The sequence below is a fragment of the Seriola dumerili genome, unplaced genomic scaffold (assembly GCF_002260705.1).
Source record: "Seriola dumerili isolate Sdu_G_001 unplaced genomic scaffold, Sdu_1.0 BDQW01000024.1, whole genome shotgun sequence".
In the NCBI taxonomy this organism is placed as follows: domain Eukaryota; kingdom Metazoa; phylum Chordata; class Actinopteri; order Carangiformes; family Carangidae; genus Seriola; species Seriola dumerili.
Window position 1 is genome coordinate 581,144 of NW_019174279.1, and position 23,224 is coordinate 604,367.

The 23,224-nt window shown below is 42.3% G+C and overlaps 2 protein-coding genes across 2 annotated transcripts in view; one reads left to right on the plus strand and one right to left on the minus strand.

Annotated features, from left to right (window-relative positions):
• Nucleotides 1-23,224, plus strand: part of wdfy4 (WDFY family member 4) — a 38,997-nt gene that overhangs the window by 6,910 nt on the left and 8,863 nt on the right. The window contains exons 9-52 of the mRNA XM_022762533.1: nucleotides 845-1,077; nucleotides 1,176-1,315; nucleotides 1,852-1,982; nucleotides 2,245-2,346; nucleotides 2,470-2,660; nucleotides 3,559-4,289; nucleotides 4,441-4,534; nucleotides 4,636-4,850; nucleotides 4,971-5,053; nucleotides 5,197-5,425; nucleotides 5,657-5,733; nucleotides 5,817-6,035; nucleotides 6,262-6,440; nucleotides 6,564-6,795; nucleotides 7,318-7,469; nucleotides 7,541-7,652; nucleotides 7,742-7,932; nucleotides 8,048-8,200; nucleotides 8,340-8,413; nucleotides 8,770-8,928; nucleotides 9,046-9,140; nucleotides 9,248-9,344; nucleotides 9,454-9,656; nucleotides 9,933-10,099; nucleotides 10,177-10,296; nucleotides 10,383-10,562; nucleotides 10,646-10,804; nucleotides 11,265-11,391; nucleotides 11,496-11,644; nucleotides 12,364-12,602; nucleotides 12,696-12,817; nucleotides 12,935-13,129; nucleotides 13,214-13,323; nucleotides 15,758-15,835; nucleotides 15,960-16,151; nucleotides 16,242-16,317; nucleotides 16,416-16,630; nucleotides 18,233-18,381; nucleotides 18,499-18,613; nucleotides 18,903-18,988; nucleotides 19,085-19,147; nucleotides 22,478-22,520; nucleotides 22,727-22,846; nucleotides 23,026-23,149. Of these exons, the coding sequence (XP_022618254.1) occupies nucleotides 845-1,077; nucleotides 1,176-1,315; nucleotides 1,852-1,982; nucleotides 2,245-2,346; nucleotides 2,470-2,660; nucleotides 3,559-4,289; nucleotides 4,441-4,534; nucleotides 4,636-4,850; nucleotides 4,971-5,053; nucleotides 5,197-5,425; nucleotides 5,657-5,733; nucleotides 5,817-6,035; nucleotides 6,262-6,440; nucleotides 6,564-6,795; nucleotides 7,318-7,469; nucleotides 7,541-7,652; nucleotides 7,742-7,932; nucleotides 8,048-8,200; nucleotides 8,340-8,413; nucleotides 8,770-8,928; nucleotides 9,046-9,140; nucleotides 9,248-9,344; nucleotides 9,454-9,656; nucleotides 9,933-10,099; nucleotides 10,177-10,296; nucleotides 10,383-10,562; nucleotides 10,646-10,804; nucleotides 11,265-11,391; nucleotides 11,496-11,644; nucleotides 12,364-12,602; nucleotides 12,696-12,817; nucleotides 12,935-13,129; nucleotides 13,214-13,323; nucleotides 15,758-15,835; nucleotides 15,960-16,151; nucleotides 16,242-16,317; nucleotides 16,416-16,630; nucleotides 18,233-18,381; nucleotides 18,499-18,613; nucleotides 18,903-18,988; nucleotides 19,085-19,147; nucleotides 22,478-22,520; nucleotides 22,727-22,846; nucleotides 23,026-23,149 (6,921 nt within the window). The remainder of the gene's footprint in view (nucleotides 1-844; nucleotides 1,078-1,175; nucleotides 1,316-1,851; nucleotides 1,983-2,244; nucleotides 2,347-2,469; nucleotides 2,661-3,558; nucleotides 4,290-4,440; nucleotides 4,535-4,635; nucleotides 4,851-4,970; nucleotides 5,054-5,196; nucleotides 5,426-5,656; nucleotides 5,734-5,816; nucleotides 6,036-6,261; nucleotides 6,441-6,563; nucleotides 6,796-7,317; nucleotides 7,470-7,540; nucleotides 7,653-7,741; nucleotides 7,933-8,047; nucleotides 8,201-8,339; nucleotides 8,414-8,769; nucleotides 8,929-9,045; nucleotides 9,141-9,247; nucleotides 9,345-9,453; nucleotides 9,657-9,932; nucleotides 10,100-10,176; nucleotides 10,297-10,382; nucleotides 10,563-10,645; nucleotides 10,805-11,264; nucleotides 11,392-11,495; nucleotides 11,645-12,363; nucleotides 12,603-12,695; nucleotides 12,818-12,934; nucleotides 13,130-13,213; nucleotides 13,324-15,757; nucleotides 15,836-15,959; nucleotides 16,152-16,241; nucleotides 16,318-16,415; nucleotides 16,631-18,232; nucleotides 18,382-18,498; nucleotides 18,614-18,902; nucleotides 18,989-19,084; nucleotides 19,148-22,477; nucleotides 22,521-22,726; nucleotides 22,847-23,025; nucleotides 23,150-23,224) is intronic.
• lrrc18 (leucine rich repeat containing 18) lies at nucleotides 19,236-21,340 on the minus strand. The gene is given in 4 exon segments (XM_022762545.1): nucleotides 19,236-19,491; nucleotides 19,494-19,594; nucleotides 19,713-20,252; nucleotides 21,276-21,340. Coding segments are annotated over 3 exon segments (756 nt in total). The 5' UTR covers nucleotides 20,249-20,252; nucleotides 21,276-21,340; the 3' UTR covers nucleotides 19,236-19,372.

Consider the following 23,224-nt stretch of genomic DNA (forward strand, 5'->3'; position numbering starts at 1 on the left):
GAGGTGATTATGTCTGGGATGATGAAGTGGAGGCTTCCCCTCTAACTCTGTTAGGATGCCCCACATCCTTTCAACACTGGCCTACAGCAACTAGCCATCTATCATAGATGCACACACACCTCCATCCAACACTCATAAATAGAGTGTCCATAATAAACACACACATACCCATTCAAACATACACACAGACACACACAATCAGGACACATCAATCAAATCGAGGAGTAGATCTCTTTTCAGCAGAGTGTTCAGGGACTGCTTTGTGTTTATCTGATTTTATTCTGATGCAATTTTGATTAAATGTGAAAATGAATCCTATTACTAACCAGGTATATATTTATTTACAACAAACACAAGTGTGTTTTGGCTCCCAAATCTAAGACCTTTTCTTAATATTTTGACAGTACACCAAACAAACCCTATCAAGGCAGATTATCTTACTTTTCTTTTGCTTTCATGCATGTTATGTTGTTTGTTCAATCTGTCTATGTATTTATAACTCAATTGGCTTCTGGGATTCAGCATGTGCTGTGTGTTAAAGGTTGTTTGTGATTTATTGAGTTTCCTTTTCCTTCTTCTTGCCGTAGTAAAATCAGATAAATCGAGCATTACATTCAAAACATCTTTTAGCTAAATTGACCTCAGGCTGATAGTGTTTTGCAGAACTGTCTGTGACAGACTAGTACCAGGATACGTTCTCTCCCACTTCAAAAAGTTAAGATAATCAAATATGCAGACTGTATTCTTTTCAATCTGACTTGTTTCAATGGGCTGAAACCTCCTTTAACAAGTTAAGTATACTCAGACTTTTTTTCGCCATCATCTAATGTTCCTTTGTCTCCAGGCTTAGCAGTAAAGAACCTGCAGGCCTTCCACCTGCTTCAGGCCTCCTTGCTGCATTCCCAGGATTCTCTGCTGTGCTGCCAGCTTCTTCGAACCCTGCAGACAATATGGGAGAGGGATCCAGCCAATTTCTTCCTCTTGGAGTGGACTGTCCAGTCGGTGGCTCAGGTGGCTGCCTGTGTGTCGCGTAAACCAGCACCTGTCCAAAAACTATTCTTTACGCTTCTAGAGATGGTACAACTTCTAATGTGTACAGTAAACTCCCTGTGCTTGTTTGGTCTTTGATACAACATGCATACAAGGTCTGATTAAATGCTGGGTTTTCCCTACAGGTGGTATTTAAGTTGAACTACATCCCCCATGAGACCCTGCGTGCACTGCTTAATGTGCTGAAGCAGATTTGGGCTGGGACACTGGCTGGAGGGGTGGCGGGGATAGAGTTTGGAGTGGTGGCTCTTAAGTGTTTTCACAGGTGAGCAGTGCGAGTTGGTAAGATATTACTCACATGTTCAGGATACTGCTGCTTTGTCCTGAATCAATCCTCTGATATTAGTCGGAATTTGTTGTTTTCCTGTCAGCTGACACTCATAAAGCTAGTTTAAATGGGAAATAGCCAAAAACATAACCTTCTCCCATTGGTACTGCAACAGCTTGGTTAGTCTGATCATTGAGACAAATACACACAGGAAAGGTAAGACAGGATGGAGTTGTCAAGTTTAGGTATAAATACAGCGTATTTCTATTTGAACTAGTAAAGCGCATACCTCTGCCAAGGCCAAACAATCCTACACTTCTGTCAGATCCAGATTATTATCTGGATCTAGATTATTATCTGGATTTGCACCAAACTGTACAAAGTCATAGATCTCAACACCATTAACATATTAATATTAATATGTTTTTTTCACATCAAGATCCATACAGTATTTCCTGAAATTGCAGTGCTTTGTTTGTACCCATTTTTTCCTTGATGTATGCTGAATAAAATCGATCTTCTGTTCTCTGTAGGATGACTGTGCACAGTGGTATGCTGGCTGAGGTGTTGAGTGACTGGGGTCTTCTGGAGCTGCTGCTTGGGGAACTCCGGAGGAGAGCTAAGATTCTCAGGAAGGCTGGAGTTGTTTCTTCCTCTGAAATAAGTATGAACCAACATATTTATTTCTTCAGCTTCTGATGTAATCACGATTGTGCAAAGAGTGATTGTTTGCAGAACAGCATGTCATTACAGCGAACCTGAGCAGCAAACTCAGTCCTGATTCAGTGCATTTTTACATTTAATGCATGTGGACATTTGTCCTTGACCTGCAGGTGTGACTCAGCAGCCACATTTCACATTCAAAACCACTTTTCACCTTCTATGTTTACTGTGTAATTTGCATCTGAAGTACTTGTGCTCTTTAGATCCCCAGGACCTGCAATGTGTAGAAGAAAGTGAGAGGCTGCTCACTACCTGTATGCTTCAAGTTGTGTCAACTCTTACTTTACGTTCGATAAAAAACACAGGTATACACATTCACTTCTTTTCATGTCCATTTTTTTTTTGTTAAATTCCCTACACTGTCACCATCTGGAATCATTTTGTGTTTCTTTTACATATTTAAGGCTAATTTTGTGTGTATACTCCAGTTTCAGTGCGAGACCTTGGTATGGTTCCCTACATAAAGATCTTCTTGGATAAGGATCAGTATCGAGGTCCCACTCTGAGCATTTTGGAGCAGCTAGCTGAGATTAACCCCGAGGAGTTCATGAGTACAGCCATAGGAGCCCTCTGCTCCTCAACACAGCAGGAGCTTGGGTTGAAGTGGGACCTTTTGCAGGTACTTGTGTCATTGACAACACCAAACACACTTCCAGATATATAGTGAATGTAGTCTCCACTCTACATCAAATCATAACAAATTGTAATGCACTTAAAACATAATAAGCTAGTGAATTTATTTTCTTAGCATGTGGGACCCCGATTACATTATAGACAAATGCAGATTGATTTGCTAAAACAGGTTTAGCTGTTAACTCTGGACCAATTTGATTAGGCCAGCAGCCTTGTGCTGTGGCACTATGAAGATTGCAACCTCTATCAGATCAGTGAATGGGACAGAGATGTGATTAAGCCTAACTAAATTACACACCTACTGTATGTGTCCGTTTTTATAGATGGGAGCAAGAGGAGCACTTACTTGCAGATATCGTGTGTGTTCAATGTGTGTGAGTGTTTGAGAGTGCTTGTTTGTGCATGCATGAATTGGTGTGTGCGTGTGCGCGCGCTTTGTGCTAACATGGTTAAAGCAAGTGGCAATCAGATTGGGTACAACCTGGGTTGGCAAGTGTTGAGAGCCATTGTGATTACTCCAGTTTCAGTTAATCACATTTCCCTCTGCGTTCTGTCTCACACATTACCTACCTGATGGATTAGCTCTTTAAATTGAATAAACCTAATTTGATTTTGTTCACCTCCAAAAACTAGTTACCAGAAATGATTTATGATATATCTATATGTTTCATCTATTTTTCATGACATTGTTTTAATTGACGAGGGAGACGCTTTTAAAAGCTGAGACTTCGAGCCAAGCTTAGTGTCTATCAAAATGCATTCTTTCTAAAGTATTTTAAACAGAATCTGCTTTGTCACATGTATGATTATGTTTAAGTGTATTTGGTGATCCCACATGTTAACTGTCCAAGTGGTCTATCTGGCTTGTCCCTTCTGTGTTTCAGTCTGTGCTGAAGGTGCTGGAGAGCCCCAACAGCTGGGAAGCCTTCAGGAGAGCAGGAGGCTTCACCGGACTACTGTCTCTGGTGATCGACATGGAGGGAGCTCTGTCTGACCCTCCACAGGGAGAAGTTTGGAAGTCGTTGGGGCATCAGCAGCTGCTGGACCTCCTGCTCCTCGCTCTTCACATCCTGGCCTTGGCTGTGCATCTTCACACAGTAAATGCACACCATTTTGAGACTGGTGGCTTTTACGAAAGGCTGGCAGAGGCTCTGCTCCAGCTGGGCTGCTTCCACGCTGAAAGTCCTGAGAAAGAGAGGTGGAATGGAGAGGAAACCTCCTGTCCCAAGGCTGCAGGGGACAGCCAGTCTCCTGGAAAGAGCTTCCACCAGTTTGTTGAGTTAGCAGAGGCCACTGAAACTCCCTCCTCTCCCTCCACCACACCGCAGCCCAGTCTGCCTGTCACTCTTCGGACATGTATAAGGCTGCTGTCCTATCTCGACCAGTTCGCCACTGGGGCCTACTCTCCTCAGGAGTTAAACTTGGGACTTGAGCCTGATGATGTGTATGATGTAGATAAAGAGAAACAAAATGGACCAGCAGGGCATGAAGGAGTGCATTCAGGGTCCCCTCCTGTCCACTTGGGATCAAGCCCACAGTCAGTTGTGGACACACAGGGAAGATCCAGAAGCACAGCATCAACTATTTCTACGGTCTGCACAGAGTCTCATTACAGGTGGATATTTCTAACCATTTGGAGGTTGTTGAAGACTCCTATAATGTGGTTTTTCTCTACATTCAAATTTAAATATAAGGAGAGTCTATATGTTATCTTTAAGTATCAACCCATATTTTTCTTTGTTTTGTGCTTTTGGCTTGGCCCACAGTAGGTTCACCTGCGATCATATTATTCTTCATCCAGGAGCAATCCGAATTATAATGACTCTCCTTCCAGCAGTGTTTACTCCTAAAGACTCACAGGTACCTCTCTTGACTGAACATGTTACAGTCCCTAATGTTACATACTATTTAATACATGGTAGGACTCCAGTATGAGACAAATTTCTTTCCATCTTTCCCAGCTGTCCATGGAGGTCCAGTTCTCCCTGGCACACCATGTCCAGGCCATGGTCAAACCTGAGCGAAACCGCCAGATAATGTGTGAGGGGGGGCTGGTCTCCACACTCCTGGCCCACTGTCAGAGCATGTTGCTGTCTCCAAACCACCCGTTACATCTACCAATTACACGGATCTTGGAAAAGCTCTCCTCCCAGGCCATCACACACTCAGACTTCAGGTCAGACACATGCATTTATATAGTGCAATGCAGATGAAGAAATTTGTTTGCATTTAAAATCTTTTCTGAATATTTGTGCAAATGAGAATCTGTATTTGAGCTGTCCTTTTTCTTTCTCAGAAAGTTCCTGTGTTTGGGAAACCCTCTTATGTGCTTGGTAGACAAAACAGCAACAAAACCACAGCCAGCTCCTGTATCAAATGGTATATATTTGTTTTGTGACAATGACTATTCTTATGTTGTTTCCTGCATGCTTCTTTTACTGAATTCACTTGATGTTTAATTTGGTCTTTCATACCCAAAAATCAGCAGATCGCTAATTTGATTTTGGTATTATCTAAATCAGGTCATAGTACAGAGGCAGATCCCTCATCGGAATCTAAAGTGAAGACACTGAAGAGGACCTTCAGTTTGTTACAGTCCACAACTTGCAGTGAATCCTCTGTTGGTTCTGCAGTCCCTGCCCATCAGATTATCAGTCTGGTGTCCATGACATCACCGCGCACCTTCAGACCACACCGGGTCTCCTCCTCACCTGCTTTTGTAGAGTTTGACATGAGTGAGAGCGGATATGGGTGAGTCCCTGTTTTTTTGGTTCTCTGTGTAGTCCTGCAGTCCCAGTTAGAGTAGTGATAAAACCTATTGTTGCAGCACCAAGTAACAGTAAAGAATAAAAAAATGGATGTATATAATAGTGAAAAAAGATGCTTTAGCTTATCAACAGAGTATTATTGTACATGTAATGTAAGAACATCAGTTATTCACACATTCATTAATTTACTGGCATGTGACGGTATGCTTCCCAGCTGCCTTTTCCTGCCCTCTCTGGCTACAGTGAAAGGAGTGACTGCTGATTCAATCTCAACAGGTGGAATTGGAAAAGGTAAGTGATGAATCTAAATGTTTGATAATGAATGTGTTAATAAATTTGAATAAATGTCTAATCATCTTCCTTTTATGTTTTAGACTGCAGGGGATTTCCCCCCACAGCTGGTCTCTCGTTTTCTTGCTGGTTCCAGATCAACAGGTTCAGTTCAGCCTGTGACTCCCACCCAATCCGTCTGTTGTCAGTGGTTCGCCACATGTCTCGGACTGAACAACAGTACATCTGTCTGTCAATCTCCTTCTCAGCCTATGACGGCTGCCTGGTTATCTCCACAGAGGAGGAGGCATTAGCATACCTGGGTAAGAGCAATAACAGTTTGGTCAGTATTTGCTCTTGATGAACTTTACATAACAGTTATTGATTGTCAAGAAATTAAAGGAACTTGTTCAACTTTCTAGCTTTTCTTATCATCTGTCAGCTCTTTCTTACCAGCTGTGTTTAAAGTGGTCCTGCAGAATAGTTACATGATTAGTTTATACCGCATGCTGATTGACTGATTGTGTTTCTCCATGTCTGTTTTAACAGATATGATGGAGCCAGAAGTTTCTACTCCCACTTCTCTGCCTACATCACTGAGACTCCGTTGCTCCAGCATACTGGTCCCAGGTCAGTGGCACCATCTGGCTGTGGTGATGGCCAAAGACGTGAAGAAGAGCTGTGTGACCTCAGCCTACTTCAACGGCAAGGCACTGGGGACCGGAAAGGTATGACAAGAAAAGAGAGGCTGATGATTAAACTGATTCCAGGTCCAACATGGCATTTAAATATCAATGTATCATAGACACTTTCATAAATGGAAAAAATCATGCCTGTGCATTTTCTGTTAGATGAGGTACATTAAGCCATTCCCTGGTCAGTATGTCTCCATGGACCCCACAGCTGTGATTGACGTGTATGGACTGATAGGAACGCCAGCTCTCTGGAAGGAGCACGCTGCTCTAGTGTGGCGAGTGGGTCCTTCTTACCTGTTTGAAGAGGCTTTGAGTCCTGAGGCAGTGGGTGTCATATACACAAAAGGCACTGCATACCAAGGCAACTTCCAGGCTCTGCGCAACATAGGTGAGTCACAAGATCTTGTGCAAGAATTTCACAGGATTTCGACAGAATGTCTTTTGTCTACCTCCAGTAGGTCACCCTGGATAAGAGTCTTGTCCAGTTATGCACACTGAATCTGAATCGGTTGTGTTTTTTTCAGAAACATGTGACCCTAGAATAAGATAACATTTCTCTTTAGATTCTTAATGAATGTAATTTTGATCAGAGATTTTTTTAAAATCTTTTTTTTGTTTCACCCATGCAATGGCATGCAACAAATTATGTTTCCATGGTGCTCATTGCATGCATGATCGATTTTCTCTGTAAAACAGATAATGTGCTTCCATATAGAAGCACAGTATATACTGCAGAACAACTCCAACAACTTAATACCTTAACAGCTCATGGGAAGGAATACATATTGACATATATAAATATTTTCTAATTAATAAAATTAATTACATGGTTATGGTGACAGGTTGGACCTTGTTTAGCCTAAATTCTAGTTCACCAACTATGTTTTCTTGCCTCTCTGTTTGTGTCCAGGCCATAATCCAGATTCTGAGGCTCTCCCTCTCAGGCTGGTTCCTGAGGAGAGGATTTCATTTGGCATCAACCCAGCAATTTCTACATTAACAACAGTTGTGCAGATCAGAGAGGATTACAATGAGGTGGACTGCAGACTGATTGCTAAAGAGGTAAGGTTGCACCTTGAAACTATGTGTTTGTTGTTTTTACACAGAGTAGCAATCATTGTTTCTAATTACAGATGGGCATAACATCTCGGGATCAGTCCACTCCCGTGTTCCTTGCTCGAAACATCAGCCAACACCTGAGTGGTACATCTCGCACCATAGGAGCAGCGCTGGTTGGACATTTTGGTAAATGAAGTACTGTTTTCAAAAGTTTATTTCTGCTTTAGTAGATTCTTGCAGGCACTTTTACTAAGCTCACAGCCTCTTCCTTCTAGGTGTGCGTACATTCACTCCCAGCAGTGCATCCCACGGTTTCCTGTATGTTGGTGGGCCTGCAGTTGTTCTCAGTTTAGCTGCAATGGCTCCAGATGATAGCTCTTTGTATGCAGCTGTTAAAGTTCTTCTTTCTGTGCTGGAGACCAACTCTGCCATGCAGCAGGAAATGAACCGCATCAACGGATACAAGGTCTGTTGGATCATGTTTGAAATCATTGGAGTAGCTACACATTATGTGTAAACAACCATCAAAATCTATTACCTTACTGTGGCCTGTTCTTGTGTGTAATATGCTCTCCCTGTAGCTGCTAGCTTTCCTGCTGAAGATGAAGAGAAGTCTGGTCACCTACAGAACTCTTCAGTTGGTTCTGCATCTCTCAAGTTCAGTGGAGCTGAGCTCTGGATCTGGTTGCCTACAGAACATACCTGCTTTTCAAGATCTGCTGTGTGACCTGGAGGTGAGCATCCATAACATTCAGTGCATGCAGAGAATGGATCATTTTTGTGTCCAACCAGTATTAATTTGGAAAGTTTTTAATTGCGTCTGGAAGCTAATTGTTACAATTTTGTTGCTCTATCATTGTACTGTGTTTTCAGGTGTGGCAGAACACATCAGAAAATCTGGACCTTTCAGTTCTGAACCACATTGCTGAAATCTTGAAATCCTCGAGGTAATTTCCACAGCTATCAGCGTGCGACCGCACCACTATGTTGTAGCTTTAATCTAATTTGCTATTAACTTACATGACCAACAGGTTGCGTAACACAATAAAGAGGCTCTTGTTCAGGACTGATGACAAACTTTATCGGCTGTTCTGTCAACATCTGCAGCAGCCTGGCATCAATATCACAGAAATGTGCAACAGAAATAGTCGAGGGAATGTTGAACAGAATCAGTCACAGAGGCTGAAGAGAAGAGCATGACTAAACATGTGCATGGATTGCTGAATTAGATTATCTGTCTGTGGGAACAGATTGGGATTGATATTGGTGCTCTGTCTGTTTTTTCTCTCTGTGTCCTCAACAGTGACAGCAGGAATGCAGAGGTCATGCACACTGTAGGTCTGCTACCAAAGCTGCTATTCGAGCTTTCGGATCCTGCTGTGACCTTTCGGAAGGTGAAGATAATTTCCTGCGTCATCACATCTCTCCTGAAAGCTCACTTCACCCCTCTGGACATGAGCAGGTACTGGGAATACACTCTGTGTGTGCTCCTGTCATACAGTTTACACATAAAGATATCAGATTTATCATTTTTTTATGTATAGCTGTGTATTTAAAATATGTCCTTTTCTTTGGTCAGACTTGGGCTCTTTCTCATCTACACGCTCCCTCCTCTTAGTGACATGACTGAAGGCAAGGAGATATCTGAAAGTGATCTTTCCCAGGATGCACCAGGTACAACATATAACACACAAACACCACTTATACAGTACTTTCCATGTCTCATGGATGACACAAGTTTTTACCGGTACTGACCCAGACATGTCCACTCTGTGCTGTAGCTCAGAGTTCTGGTCCAGCCAGTCTCATCTTTATCCGCAACCAGCTGTTACTAGTGCTTTGTGAAATCTTCAACTCAGACAGCCTTCTAATCAAAGAGTGAGTAACATCTGTTGCTGTCTACATATTTGCCCAGTATCTCATGTGCCATAATGTCATGACAGGAGCATTAACTGAATTAGTCTGTCATGTTCTTATTCCCCACTAGTCAGCAGAAGGCAGTGTTTGATTCCTTGGGCAGTGATTGGTTCCTGCTCTTCCTTCAGCCCCACCTTCACCCTTCTACCTTGAAACTGGGTCTCGTCCTGCTTACGTACTTTCTGTCCAGTCCAGACCAGCAGAGCAGCTTCAGAGAGGGGGTGGTCCCTGGAACACTTATTGAAGGCATGGAGGAGCCTGTTGCTGTCATGGGTAAAACTGAATAATTTGTCACAGTGAAGCAGGGAAATAATTCAATGTTGTCATTTTGCCTCTTTCATTGGAATCAAATTGGGGTTATTTTTATATAGTTAGATATTCTACACCTAATTATATAAGTTATATTTATATTTTGGTTTTATTTAATATTTAAATAATACTTTTAGTCTTACTTTTTCAGTCTTATTGAATGTCATAAATTCACAGTCATTTAAAACTATTAGAATATTTTGAGTGTCTTCTATCATTGTTTTCTTGCCTTGTCACCAGACAACCTGCGAGCCCATTCTTGGTCTTATGAGTGCCTCACCACCACATGTCGAGGCTTTGATGTTCTGCAGGAGCTGCTGTTCAGACATTCTCACCTGCCTCAGGTGTATGAAGCCCTGGCTGCTCTGCTGCTGGGGGAAAAAAACAGTCACACTGCTGAGAGAAAGGTGGGTAATTTAAAATTTTTCTAAATGATCGTCTGAATCATCCCAGGCATAATGTTCTTATAATGTGTCATCTACAGGTGCATTTGGATGATAACCTGCAGTCACTGATTGACAGCCAAGCAAACACTCCAGCTCAGCAGCTCTGTGTTGAAGCTGCTACGATACTGCTGGAATTAGTCAAAGTCATAATTACTCAGGTAAGAATGTAATAACTTTGCATTTTCTCAGTATATTTGGCACAACTTGATAATGTGTAACACATTTTTCTTTTGTGTTTTAACAGCCTGCTCCTCCAACGAAGCACATGTCAGGCAGTGATGCATCATGGGAGTGGCAGCTCCCAGCAAGTGTGATGCAGTTCTTTTGTCTTCTCCATAACCTGCGGCCAAGAGACCCACTGTGGGCATCTCCAGAGTTCCTCCATGCACTCGCTGGAGTCGTGTACCCTCTGGACGGTTCAGAGGTTTGTGTGTTACTCTGGATTCATGAAACCTTTACAGTTCTACTCTCTCTGGTTTTATTCACTGGTGTGGTCACTTCTTTCAGGGTGTCGGTGAGCCCTGTCTGATGAGTGAAGGTGAGGACACATTCAGGAATTATCAAACCAGGAAGCCAGTGTGCGACTTCATCCGAATACTGCTAATGGACAGTCTTCTTAACGTTTCTGCCAACACCAACACAAATCCCCTTCTTCTGCTGCTGGAGGTGAATTCATACACCTATATATCTGTATATACACATACACACATAAATACTCCAGATATTATTACCAATAGTGCATTCCCACTGAAAAGGCTCTTCACTATACTACAATACTGCAAAACTCTCATGTCTCCAGAAGGTGCCACTCTTTGCTCAGTTACTGAATAAGGAAGAGACAAGGTACTGTTGATAAAATTAGTCACCATTAGGATGGAGTGAAACAACAGGCCAACAAGTACAGATTCCTGTAATGTTGGTTTCAGCTAGCCAAGACTAACCTGGATGCACACACACCAACACTAACAACTACAATTGAGATAATATTACAAAAGATGTTTCCTATCAGACGTAACAGAAGAAAGAGTCATCACATTTCTGTTGTTCGTCAGTTTCAAATCATATTAGATTTAGTTAGAGTAATTAGATTCTGTTTGCTAACTAATAAACTATATAAATGTTGCAGTTCTCCCCTAATGGTGCATTGCTGGAACAGAGGGAGACTTTCCACACTGAGCTGCTGGAGTTGATGATGGACATCATTCACATGCTCAGCCATGAGGAAGAAAACAACACTCATCTCAACTCACAAGGTAGAATTTCCATGCATGGCTTCCTCATGGCTGTAACTGGCCTGACTGTGTCCATGCAGAAAATTCTCTTATCTGAACGCATGACTTTTTACTGTATCCCTCAGGCTCAAATCCGAGGCCTGAAGGACAGATGGGCACATTAATGGAGAACGTGGTCCTCTTTAGTAAGACTCTGCTGCAGAAACTTTACAGTGGAACATTCTTGGGAGACTCTGAGAGTTTGATCAACTTCCTCGCTGATCAGATTGTGGTGGTGAGATGAACACATTGGCCTATTCTGACCTGGTATTAATGTCCATCTTCCGTGATCCAATCACATGTGGACAGCTCTAACTTACAGGTGTGCATACAAGTGCAGGCGTGAACACACCCAAGACGCATTGAGGACGCATTGAGATCCGATCACTCATTTTGAGGTGGTCCGGGCCACATGTGGCCACATTCTTTTAACAGTGTGAATGCCACATTGAAGGACCACCTACTCAACTGATGTCCTTTTCCACAGTCTGATTAGTCCCACCACAGTTTCATAATGAAACTAAAATATTTTACCATTTCAAATGGCTAAAGCCATACTCCATTGTTGTGCTGTGCTCAATGCAACCCCTTGCTCAAACCCTCTTTACCCCACTCCCTTTCTCTAGCTCTCTCTCACAAACACATCGACAATGGACCTGTCAAACTAGCTAAAAACAACTCACATACTTAGAGCTGCCCACTTGTGATGGAATTACCGAAGACGCCTGTTAATGTCAGGTTGGAACAGGGTCATAGAGACACTTCATATAGATGCTTATAAAATGTTTTCACCATAAATCTCACATTTGAATTCAAACTGAAAATTTATGTTAATCTGTAAATTGAAGTTGAAAATAATTTAATTGTCAACGTGGACACAGTTCCTTTTAATCAATAGGAGCTCTGGATTGTGAAAATGTGAAAAATAACAGATAACAAACTGTATATTTCTAGGTTCTGGAGAAAGGCCAAAGTCAGAAAGAGAAGACAGTGTCAGCCCTCTACTCATGCACCAATAAAGTCCTGCTTTATTTCCTGTCTCAACCGCGTCATTCCCATGAAGAAAAGGAAAGGGTCATCAGGGCGTTACAGACCTGGATGGAACGCTGGGATGTTGTCATGGCAACTTACAATGCAAACATGAACTTCATCACATGCCTTCTTCATTGTCTGTTACTGATACGATCTGGCAGGTAGTAGTGAATCCAGAACCCACATAACATGTCCAGGAAACTAGGATTCACTTTTAATTCACATAATCACATTTTTTTTTTTTTTTTTTGTAGCTACCCTCAAGGTTTTGGATGTCTGATGCAAAAAGTGCAGAAGAGGAAAACTTCATTCCACCTGTTTGCTACTACAGCCAGAGACTCTGCATGCCTCAGCAACAGAGCAGACAGCACCACAGGTATGAGGGGCCAGTATGTGAGGGTTTATTTACATTCATCATGTTATCCTGCCATGGAGTGTGGAGTCTGTGGAGGTTTACTGGGTTACTTGAGAAAGAAAAAATGTGTGTGTGCAGGTGTTCCAGATGACAGAGAACTAGTGTCCCTGGCGGAAGCCTGCTGGTCAAAGGTCATGACGGAGAGGCAACACACGCTTGAAGAGACCTATAAGATAGAGATCTCAGCAACACGCACAACAGGGTCCATCAGCATGACTGATATCAGCCCTCTCTGGGAGGAGACGGCACACAAAGCCTGGCAGCTACACAGAGGTTAGCTCTCACCATACTAAAAATGCAGTGGGAGAAGATTTTCTCGACATTTAAATTTTATTTGTCTTCAAAATATCGTTTTAGAGTCTCAGAAGCAGAAGGTGGCCAGCAGCTCCCAGAAGAAGTTTGATATGATCAGCAGTGCTGTTCGCTCAGCTTTGGGCAGACTTGGCAAAGAGTCAGTAACAGTAGAGGTAAATAAAATACTCATGTGACCTCAGTGTTTCTGGTTCTTTTGGGCACAGAGATGTGTGTGCTTATGATGGTTGTTCCCTTTGAGGAGTGTAGTGTCACCTTTTCTCGGGTGCACCCTGCATCCCAGAGCGCTGTGCCCAAACACTCATCCCAAAGTCACTGGTGTTTGTGCTGTGGGCTGTCCAGCCCTGTGGGGGTGTTTGATTATTTCTTTAAATGGATTTGGATTATCACAGCTGATTGCCCCTGAGTGGGCATAGTAATTGATATCTGTTAGGCCTATCCATGGGAACACTCACTACAACACACTGTTTGCTGCTGAAGGTTAAAGACGCGTTTATTGTTGTTTTTCCCCCCGAAACACGTGGCCCACATCATTAGTTCCCCCACAACGCTTAAGACGTCGAGCCATCTGGAGCAGGGAGCGGGGACATATTACTCAGGCACACAGGCATGAAATTACCGCGTCTGTGTGTCTGTCTCACCCCCACAAAGTGTGTGTGAGTCTGCGTGTGTGTGTTCTTGTTTGTGCACGTCTCTTGCCTACAGAAATCGGGTTGGCAATTATAGTGGTACCAATCTGATGAAAACATTATTCATTTGATGTTATTCTTTATCATATCAGTCTTTGACAGGCTATCAGAGAGGGTGATGAATTGTTTTTCCATCTGAGAGGTAGGGAAGAAGAGGGAGGGACGTTCGCCTGCTCCCTCTCTGCAGTGTGTTGCACCACTTTGCTCTGAATAGGTTGCAGCATTCAGCGAGTGTTCACAAAATGATATTCAAATCTTTAGTAATGGTCAGCCAGTCTGCTCATTTTTCCATTCATCCTCATGAAAAAACAAGTGAGCCATTAATTAATTTCTGGATCATCAACTTATGACCTTTTATTTGGCAAGTCATGAGCTTATGGGGAGTCTCTTTTCAGTCACTGGATCCATAGGAATGCATTTCTACGGAGCACGGGGCACAGTTTCCGGGTCTCAGATATCTACTTTTACTGAACAAAAAAATAATTTTAAAGCCTACTGTAGGTAATGAATGAGAATATAGAGACTGATAGGCAGACTGTGTCCTCAGTCAAGCTTCAGTGCAATCCTTCTAGAGATTTATTTCATCAGCGAATGCAGTTTCCATAATCATATCTGTGTCCTCATATTAGAAAGATAATTAACAGCACTAATGATCACGTTAAGTTCATTACACATTCACTGCCAGCCCAGAATGAAGTTGACATTATGTTGCCTTATCATCAAAGGTGGCGTATTGTTGGGAAGTCATTAAAATGGAAATGAGTGTGATGTTCTGATGTTAATTGCAGAGGGAAGAGATGAGTTATGTATTTAATGCAACATTTAAAAAGCCAATGAGGTTCCTATCTGCTAAATAGGGTAATTAATGCTATATATTACTTATGTTTGGCCAAATGAAGGAATGAAATTAGGAGATGATGACGCCGACTTGCTGTTTATCTGTCACAACACGGCTCTAGTTTGCAAACTTCATTATTACTCTCTTTTCTGTCTGTAATATTTCTATAATCTCCCCTCAAATTACTCCTTTATTTCTTTCTCTGCACAACTTCTCATTTGGATAGGCAGTCAGTCATTTAGAGAAACAGTTTTCATTCTCCAGAGGGCTTGTCAAAGTTTGTTTTCAACTTTTATGCATGGGTTTTTTCTGAAATTGTCGAATTTCTGCATCTCTTGCGTTACAGAAGTTGTTTTCTTTTTAATGTACTTGAAATCAATTATTGCATTCATGGCGTTATAGAGCAAAACACAGAATTAACATCTGTAAATAAGGCTCGATATAAAGAGTTACTGCATGTTCATTCAGTCAATTAAATGGCTTTCCTGGGTCAGCTGTGAGGATGGACACATGTTGTTTCACTAGTCTCTCAGCGAGCACTGCTGTGATGATGGGCTTAATGAAGCAGTTAACAGTCAGAATATGATCCCAGTGTGTCTGCTGAACATGAGCATCCTGCAGTGTCAACACGGCTCTGTTTTGGGTTTTTCTATTTTTTTTTTCTTTTCTTTTTTTTTTTCTTTTCTCTTTTAATCGACACATACACACTCACTCACACACAATAAAGGCGCATGCACACTTACCTTGCCCTTGACTGTGGCGTGGCTCAGTGATATTAATGTTTATGTTAATCAGATCACACCAACAAATGATTACATTTCCAGACAGGGTTATTGTAACACTGTAGCCACTAGCTTATTTTGCCCAGTGAATGCAATTTAGAACAGATGTAATTGTATGAATGCATTGTAATTGCATGAGGAAACAACAATACCATTATGAATATACAATCTCTGTGAACATAATGTGTGTTGTGTGTGTACAATATGAGCTAGAGGAAGAGCGATTGTACAACCCGCTCTTTTCATTTGCACCCATCAGGTTACTCTCCTTTCTTTGTAGGAGTTTCTGTCCTGCATGGAGTCACATCGACACAGAGGCCACAGCATGTTTGAGAATATGAGGACAAACCACTTACAGGTTTGACATAAATGTTACTGTGAATATACTGAAATTAATGTTGTTAAAAAGCCAAAATTAGATGCATAATAATGTTCTCTGTCTCATTTATTACCTCCATCCTGGGCCTGTTTCTACATCGCAGTTACAAGCCAGTGAGTGGGAGCGAGTGAGCTCCAAGTGGCTGTATGTGGAGGCCGAGCTGCTGAGGGAGAGAGCTGTGTTCGGCCCTGGCCCAGGGGTGCTACTGAGCCGAGACTGGGTGCAAGACTCTGTTGAAGGACCGAACCGGACCAGATCACGCATCCGCAGAAAAGCTTTGAGACGAACTAGACGGGTACAGCCTTTCACTTTAGAGCAGAGTCCTATTTAGTGTTCATATAGTACGCAGTCTAACCTTTAACAGTGTCATATGTTGTTACAACAGGTGCTGGGAACACTGAGTCTGGGTTTAAGGACTGGCATATTTGAGGACATCAAAAACAGAACAGAAGGTGACAGAGGTTAAGAGTAGTGTTGCCTTTTTTAAGTTTGACTTTATTTGCTACAATGTGGGTGTTGGATGTAAGTTCAGTGGAAAAATATGTTTCCTTTGTAACAGAGCCCAAGATCCTGTGTGAAGTTGGTGCAGAGGCTAAAGAGGATGAAGAAGAGGGAGGACAGGATTGTGAACACCTGACCTTCTTCCCAGTTCTAAATGAGACCCCTGCTGTGACTGAGGGTCCACCTGACCCCTTAACCCCCGAACCCTGCTCCCACACACAAGACTGCACTGACATACGCATCATCCTGCAGGACCTGCACCCTGGAGAGGAGGTACTGTAGCACAGGAGGGTTTGTCGGTATGCTGGGCTAAAAACAACATGCATAAACACAAACACAGCTCCTTCCCACCCTACTAATATTCACAATCATAATTATCTGATGTAGACTGAGGGATTCCAATAGCCCAGCGCTGCTATCAGAATTTCATCTTTCCTCATTAGTGTAATGTTTTAATGTCGAGGCCCAGCTCAGCTCTTCTCATTCTTCCAGTGAGTTAGAAACCAAAGCACATGTTGACAGGGACTCTCATCGCTCCGGCAACCAGCCGCGGCTTTTAATGTTTCTGACAGAAGTATTAATAAAAACAGTAGGAGGTGATGCAAGCTGTCTTACATCCGCTTAGTAAGTGTGTGATGTGTGCTTGTGTGTCCTGTTGTCTTGCAGTGGTTCATTGTGTGAGTCCTGCTGAGCTTCCTGTCAAATGAACACAGTCATTAGCTCTGAAAAATGCACACACACACACACACGGACTAACACACACACACATATAGTTACACACAAAGGGAGACCCACTCATAATTAGCTTGCCAGCGCCAATAGTGTGATTATGACAGTAATGTGTATGGGGAGAAATCAATGGTCTGACATTAGGCTCTCAGTCAATAAAAGTCCTCCTTTTCTCTCCTTCTTCCCATCATCAGCTAAATCACCCTCAGACTGATAACGCATATCTGTCCAGAGCACAGTAAGGCGATAAGGAAACAAGTTTATTGTTATGTATTTAATGTTTGATAACAATAAATTTAACAATTTTTTCTGAAATCTAGTCATTGTTAGAGACAGTAGGCCTGATACCAATTTATGTTCACTGATGGAAACTGCCACAAAATCTGACCATGATATAGCTTAATGTAAGATTTCTGTGCCATGTGGCTGAGACTCACTCACCTTGACTCTTCTTAAACCCTTTTACATGACAAGTGATATTATCCATCATAGAGTGTCTCTATGTGTGCATTTAGACAAGAGGTTCTGATCACTTAGCAGGTTTCCTATTGTGTGTGTGGCAGTGATTAATTCTCCTAATAATGGCCAGGCATGGCCTCCTCCTCCACCAAGTGTGTGACTCCGTGTCTGGGGGTAGGGAGTTTGATTTGATTAGTATAAATTGTGAGGGGCCTGCGGGTATGTTGGGGCCCCATATGGTTTTTGGGCGCTGTGTCCCAGAGGGCCTGCAGAGGGGCCAACACAGAGAGACAGCCAGGTGCACACACTCACTGTGAAATGAGGGGAGACAATAGAATTAGCCACACATTATCACAATGCAGTTAGCATTAGCTACAACCGGCGCTGAAAGCAGCATGTGGGTCCACTTTGGCACTGGATGAAACACACAGTCACACTGCTGAAAAAGGGGCCGGGTCTTTTCATCCCCATCAATCAGCTCTGATAATGAAGTGTTCAACTGTGTCTTTTTAATAATGATTAAAATATGTGATTAAAATGATCAATCAAGTAAAGCCTGAAGTGCCTGTGTTGCTGCCATGTCATGTCCCAGGAGAGAAACGTGCTGATGTGTATTATGCCTCTCACATAGGGCTTAATGTATCTCTCTCTCTCTCTCTCTCTCTCTCTCTCTCTCTCTGTGTGTAGGTAAAGGCTAAGATGTGTGTAGTGATGGTGAGTGGCCTCAGAGTGACAGAGGGGGTGCTGCTGTTTGGGAAGGAGAGCCTGCTCCTGTGTGAGGGATTCACTCTCAGTCCTACTGGGGATGTTTGTTGCAGGAAACACCATCCTAGCAGGTACACCTGTGTGTGCCGTGTATTTGTGTGCAGCTACAGAAAAACATATAAGCATAGCCACTCATTCGGCTCAATTCGTTATCCATCATTCTCTGTGTCTATTTCTGTCTCTGCCAGTGTGCGGGATTCCTTCATTTCCACCATGCTGAGTAAAGAGCTGCCATCAGCTCGCTGCAGACGCTGGCTCTATGAGGATATCAAGGAGGCCCGCTTCATGCGTTTCCTTTTGGAGGTCAGACATCCAAATGCTCCCAGAGATACCTTGAATTAACTTGCATCTTATATCCAGATTCTGTCTATACAGGATTTAGCTTGAATACATTCACATTAGTTTTTCAAATTTGTCTCTGCACAAATAGAAATCAGCTTTGTTGTGTATTTTACTTACAGTTGTTTTCGATTAATCAAGAATCAGTCAAGGTACATGTTAAGTCTGGGTTTACAAGGGATGTAAGAGATAAAAATATCTACTGCACAGAAATTTCATGCCTGAGTAACTAAAGAGCCACTGTGTCTGTCAGGACAATGCTATCGAGGTCTTTATGAAAAATGGACACTCAGCCTTCCTGGTATTCCTGAATAAAGACCACGTCTCTGCATATAAAAGGTACCACATTTATAAAGATTGGATCTTAAAAAATTGTTTTTATTTTTTATATTCTGACCCTGATCCTTATTCTTCCCTTTCTCTGTCTTCCTGCAGGTTGTGCACAGTAGTGCCAGCATTAAAAGGCAGAGGGGTTGCTGAGGTCATTGCTAATGCCAGGTAAGTGTCATCAGTTAATCAGTCATCCAACAGCAATATTTCAAGACAATTACATGTAATCACTATTTTTATTTCATCTATTGAAATGTAAAATACATCAATAAAAATAGTTGTGTGACATATAGATAGATATTATGCACATATAATTAAAATTTGTGTGCCTGCTTAAAAATGACATTGGTTCCATTTGTTCTGTAGTTTAAGAGGATGCCAGCAGCTCTTTGGTCATTTGATTGTCTTGTGTTCCACCTTCCTTATTCTCCACGCATCCTGATTGACTGTAGCGACTGAGTTTGGCGCTATCAGTCCTGCATAAGTTCTTATCCTTTTCTCCTCAAACATGTCACCTCCTCCTCTCCTTTCTCCTCCTCCTCCTCCTCCTCCTCCTCCTCCTCCTCCTCCTCCTCCTCCTCCTCCTCCTCCTCCTCCTCTCGTAAGCCTTTCCCCCTGCTCTTTACATCTTTTAAGGCATGTCCTACACAGGCTGCTCTCATGTACCAGGTACACATCTCCCTCTGGTTCTGATTTTTCCTTCAGCATCCCCTCAGCATCCCCCTGAGCATACGATAGAGGATTTCGTTTCATGTTCACCTTAGTGAGGTTTCGTAGGGCGCTCAGAAACTCTGGTAGGTTGATGAAGAGGTTATCAAATAGGCCTAACTCTTGGAGATTGCCTAGAGCTGCCATAGTGGTAGGCAGAGTGTCCAGCTGGTTCATCCCCAGATTGAGACTCTTCAGACTGGTGAGGAAACCCAGTGTGGAGGGTAAACCTGCAGAGGTTAGGCGGTTGTTGGAGAGGTTGAGGTGGGTCAATCCCACCAGGTTGCTGATGGACTCTGGAACAGACTCCAGCTTGTTGCTGTGTAGATCTAGCCATCTCAGTGATGAGAAGTTCCCGATGTTATCTGGGAGTTTCTGTATCAGGTTGCGGCTGAGGTCCAACTCATCCACGTTGGTCAGTTTGAGGAGACACTTTGGGAAGATGGTTATACCCATGTTGCTAAGGGTGAGTCTGCGCCGTCCATCTGGTGTCATACGTATTGCCTTTTTGGCAATCTTGAGGGTCACCTTTGTCCCTTTGGCTCCCTTTCCTTTGGGCATGGTACTGCAACACACACACAGCTCAGTTTAAAATTTCTGCTCAATTTCACTTTTGTGATAGCTGCCCCCAAGAGGCTGATTTACAATAATTTATCTAATCTACACCGCCACACAGTGCTATAGCAAATAAATGTGTTGTGTGTATGTTTACGTGTAAGTATGCGTGTGTAAGGCTGATGTGATTTATTCAGATACAAGGGCTTATGTATGGCCCAGGGCAGTAGGCAAAGCATGCTCTCTGAGGAATGAGAATCTGAGCGGTGTGTGTGTCTCTGTGAGTGCACGTGTGTGTGTGTCGCAGTGTTATGTCTGCACTAGTGCGTGCTCACCCAGTGTTGCCCATGGGGGTATTTAAGAGCACGACTCTCTAATTAAGGCTAATGCTGGGGAACAATAGGAGAGAGGCGACACTGGATAATACAGCAAAAACAAATGAGTGCTGATGCTCCCTCACCATTCAACTGATTGAGCTGCTTGGCTTTTTTCAGGCAAGGAAGATGTGTGCGCGTGTGTGTGTGTGTGTAGGCCATCGACATGCAAGTGTGTTGACAGACATGGATGCACTATACTAGAGTGCATGTACACAAAGAGTCAAATCTGGACTTTGATAAATGATAGATAGGGAGTGTTGGGAGTGTGATGAGGGCTTCGCTCTTCTCCCCTCCTTGTCTAAAAGAGCAAGGTGTGTGTCTGTTTGTGTCTGTGTTACACCCCAAGGCCCTCTCTCGCCTCATTCATCATCCTCAGGATGAGAGAGGTTATCCACTGGTGCTTGTTCCCATTATAACCTCCTATAGAAAACTATTGCATGAAATTATTGCCTGCAATTAGATAACACATACAGGGCCAAATGCAATGATTGATTTAGTGTAGTTTTACAAAATAATTTGGTCAGGAGTTATTGAACAACGGAAGGAGTTATTGGTCCATTTACGGTATGCATGTCTATTTTTCAGTTGGTGTCTTACTGTATTCTTGTTTAAAATGTTTATCTACATTTTCAACATAAATTAAAATATGTACTCACCATATTTTGTCTTCTTTTTTTCTGATTTGGCCTCAATCAAGTGATGAGATTGTCGTCAGTTTTTGAAACACACCAACAGCTTTAGTTTCGGTGAACCGGCCATTCAGCTCGAAGCCTCTCCCTCCTGTAAATTACATTTCCAGCGTGGTCAACATGTTGAAGTTGTATTAATATTACCTGGTAATGCTGTCTCACAAATTATGTTGGTGAAGTTGAGAGGAAAGGTCAGGAATGCACCATTTGTGTATATCAACATTTCCTTAGCCTCCCCACATAAAACAGAGAAAGTCCAGGTTCCTCTTGTTTAATAGCGTTACTTAGCAACTGGGGTGCTTGGCGCCAGGACTTTATTGCCATGTTACTGGCCCACAGAGGGAAAAGAGATTTCAGGAGCAGTTGAATGCTTTGCCAACTTAGATGAAACAAGTTTAGATAGGTATTCCTTGAGTAAAATACTTGATAAAATGTTCAGCAACATTGTCATTTAGATGTTTTGTTTGGCTAAACACACACTCTGGTAGATTAATTGAAAACAAGGTATTTTGAATGAGCAGTTTTTGTGCTCAGCAGTTTGTTAAAGAGCAACTTTTAAGTGTGTGCCTCCTTTTGAATGGATACCTATTAAAATATTTACATTAGTAAAATGAAATAAAAAACAGCAGGAGAAGAAACTAATGTTTGTCTTAGCTATGAAGCAGGAAATCACTGATTATTCTTGGAAATCAGTGAACTGTTCTGTGACAGAAATTTGAAAGAAAGTTATTGTTCCTGTTTGACCAGTAATGAATAACCTCTGTATATCAAAGCATAGCATTTAAAAAGTCACTGTAGAAGGAAAATATTACTTCCTCTTTAGAGTAGCTGACTTTGCTGATGGAGACTACCACACGAGTTCCAGTGTTACTGAAAGTACATTTCCTCAGAGCCTACAGATGGCACCATGTGCTACATCCTTACTATTTATGCTACATACTGTAGCTAGCCTCAATCCCATAACTGCTCCTACAGCTGTGTACACACAATTTCTGTTTCCTGAATCACTCACTCACCTCCACTCTGCTGCTTCTGAACTCTGCTGTGTTACATTTCAACACTGGTTGCTAGGCAACAGAGCAAGCAAAAAAAAACTTTGTGTTGGTAGGCACTGCTCAGTGATCAACCTCTGATGCTAATTCAAGGTATTTGTTTTTATTGTGTTTTAGAAAGACTCCTGTGGTTGAAAAGACAGCCCTTGTTAAATGGCAGGTAATGCAATAAACACGGCTCTTCATCCATTTTGTTTTTGTCTGAGTTGTTTGTGCTCACAGATTCAGTTCTTACTCCTTTCACATCAGTAATGAATGACTGCTCAAATGTTGATATGACATGAGGAGTAATCCAGCTCTAGTTTTGATTATAAATGTATTCCTGTGTTTAGAGAGGTATTTATATTATTCTTGTCTGTGCTCTAGAAAGGGGAGATAAGTAACTTTGAGTACTTGATGCATCTGAACACCATCGCTGGGAGGACATACAATGACCTGATGCAGTATCCAGTGTTCCCTTGGGTCCTAGCTGACTACCAGTCAGAGGTAGGATCTCACACAACACAGATAACCTTTATATTGAAGTTCAGGCACCATGGTAATAAAACTGTTAGTGCTTTTGTTACACCAAGCCATTGTATAATGTATATAACATCTATCGAATATTCTATGTGGTGTGTATATTTTCTCCTTACCCTCATCCCATCGTATTTACTCCTCAATAGACACTTGATCTCTCAAATCCTGCGACCTTCCGTGATCTGTCTAAGCCAATGGGAGCTCAGACAGAGAAAAGGAAGCAGATGTTTATCCAGAGATATGAAGAAGTAGAGAACAGCGAGGGTGAAGGTATCTGTTCGTCTTATCACTCTTCATTCTTCTCACCTCTTCTATTCACTGTACTTTTTATTCAGCACACTGTGT